Raw genomic sequence first — 2,608 nt, 5'->3', positions numbered from 1 at the left:
AAACTTCACTCGGTTCAGTTCGACGACCGAGACTGTGAATTTGATAAACGAAATTGGAATTTTATCGATGCGAATTGGATTAAACTTACGAGCGGTAGTGTACATATTTAAAATTCGTCAGAGAAAAATGTGAACTTGTAATTTTTCATGGAAATTGATCGATGACTGTTAGATACAGAGATTATGGAAGAAACGAAGTAAATTAGTACTCACTTGAACAAAGTAGAAGAGGCACCAAGCGATGATAGTGTTGTAATACAGGGCTACATTGAAGGAAACTACGGCACTGCTCACACCGATCCCGCCCATATACGGAGAAACCTTTTTGGGAAAAAAAAAGAATGATGTATCATTTGTGAAAGTGTTGGTAAATTTGTTTCGACAGATTGTATCCTGTACACTGTTCAACAATCACCTGATTCCAAACACCGATAGCGCCCTTTCGTAATCTCTGGCCAATTGCCAGTTCCAGATAAAATATGGGAATACCCTCGATAGCCAACATTACAAAGTAAGGGATTAAAAATGCACCTGTTTCGAAACACGTAAACAAATAACAAACGGTTAATTTGCACCTTTTTCATATTAACGAAAAAAAGAAAATTACTTAAATTACTCTGTGTTTTTACAAGTATCAACAGATACGATAACTTCAATTCAATTTAATTTTTATTTCAACGAAGTGTCCAATTTTTTCCGACGAAGTATATTTTTACAAACAAAAGTTTTTACTGAAGTTAAAAATATGTTATGTTTACAGAAAGAAAGAAACATCCAACGCACCTCCACCATTTTTTTGAGCGAGATACGGAAATCTCCATACATTTCCAAGCCCCACGGCGTATCCAACGGTTGCTAATAGAAAAGTAAGCTTACTATCCCAATTTTCTCTTTCGTCCTCCCCCGCTTCCGGTCGAAAAATCGCTTTTCCTTCATTACTCCCGAGCTTATTGCCTCCGCCCCCATTCCCCGTTTTATTCTGTAATAGGAAGAAATGTCAAATGCCGAATTATTTGTTTCAGTTCAAACGAAGTGTATATTCTCAAGCGCATTCACTCATCTGCAAATATCAATCTTATTTTCTTTTGCTTCAGACCGTCAAATATAAATTTACCAGTAATTTAAGACGTGGTAAATTTTATGTAATTAATTTTCCTATCAACACGTCAATGCAACACTTCGCGATATGCATAAATAATACGTCAACATTTAGAAATAAAGGTAAAATAAATAATAATTAATTAATATTAATAAAAGTAAAATAAAATTTTACAAATATTACCGTTTATTCAAATTAAATACTTTCACTAATCTTGCATTCAACGTGTTAAAAATGAATTGCTTTTTTTTCTCTTCCAGCGAACAGATCGTGGATACACTTACTTTCGTGTTAGGACTGGAGTCCTCAAAGGCTGCGTTCGTGGCCCCGTAATTGGCAGTGGTGATAGTCTTTCTACTCTCCACCACTAATCTTCCTCTCATTTCCTTCATTTCGAGTTTGTCCACGCTTTTCTGGGGTTTCAAATCGCGCGAGCTTTGCCGCCGGACGAGATGGGCCGTGTTCGCCATTCTTTCTCTCTATTGTACGACCACGGATTTCTTTCTTTGCAAAGATCAAACGGAAATACCACACACGCCTATGGACTCCATCCTGCTGGGACAAAATCTCTGTTACGTAATTGCTGCTCGACGAAATCGTGACAAAGCGCACATTGCTCTTATAAAAAAAAAAGAAGAAGAAGAAGAAGAATAGCAAAGAATCGATGGAAAAGAAATATACAACGTTTGAAATATATTCGTGAATGTTAAATGAAAAATGAACGGGCGTATTTTAGGCATTCGATAACAGAAAATTTCACGTTGCGATTAAATACAAAAATTTCCGTTCGATATGCAAATTTTATATGCAGTTCGATATACGAATGACGCGTTTAATTACTTCTAGTTTCGAACATCGGTATTATTAAATTTGAAATTTCACGTTCAATCGTTTGATCAGTGACGGAACTAATATTAAATAATATTGAACACAGATCGCGCGTAATAAAGATTAATTTTCTACCTTTGCGAGTTCGATAATGATAACAGTGCAACGATATGTCTCTAGCTTTCGTTAAGTATTACCCGGCCGTTCGCGTAGAAATCGCGAGAGAAAGGAGACGGGTATTTTCATAGAATTAAATTCGTTTCGAATAAGTACACTCGTTACTTTTATTCTGTCGTTAAACACGAGAAAGGACTACAGTCGCGTGTTTAAGGTTACGCTTCATAAATTCGACACATTAACACTCCCAACTTTTCATTCGTTTCACGTGCACACCGATCGAAGTTTTCCGTATGAAAGAATTCCAGGGGAAAAAGATATTTTCGACAATATTCAATATTTCCATCTCGATGATCGATTCTTCGCTATCAATTATTCAAATTTCTTCGAATTATCTACAAATAAAGCTTATTGAGAAAGCTTCTATTTTATTCGGGAAATTATAGCGTTGTCAGCGGCAGATAAACATTTGACCGAATTTACGATTAATCTGGACAATTTATGTAATACCGAACATTGTCTGTAAATTCTACAGAGAACGAGATAGTTCGAGGTAAACAATAG

The 2,608-nt window shown here is 35.9% G+C and overlaps 1 protein-coding gene across 1 annotated transcript in view; it reads right to left on the bottom strand.

Annotated features, from left to right (window-relative positions):
* LOC108573152 (sodium-dependent neutral amino acid transporter B(0)AT3) overlaps nucleotides 1-1,627 on the bottom strand; it is a 4,366-nt gene extending 2,739 nt beyond the window's left edge. The window contains 4 exon segments of the mRNA XM_017935536.1: nucleotides 214-321; nucleotides 416-531; nucleotides 784-979; nucleotides 1,384-1,627. Coding sequence (XP_017791025.1) covers nucleotides 214-321; nucleotides 416-531; nucleotides 784-979; nucleotides 1,384-1,569 — 606 coding nt within the window. The 5' untranslated portion in view covers nucleotides 1,570-1,627.
* Nucleotides 1,628-2,608: the final 981 nt, after the last annotated feature.

The sequence above is a fragment of the Habropoda laboriosa genome, unplaced genomic scaffold, assembly GCF_001263275.1.
Source record: "Habropoda laboriosa isolate 0110345459 unplaced genomic scaffold, ASM126327v1 scaffold124, whole genome shotgun sequence".
NCBI lineage: Eukaryota > Metazoa > Arthropoda > Insecta > Hymenoptera > Apidae > Habropoda > Habropoda laboriosa.
Note: the sequence above shows the minus strand (reverse complement) of the source record. Positions and strands in the feature narration are given on the sequence as shown.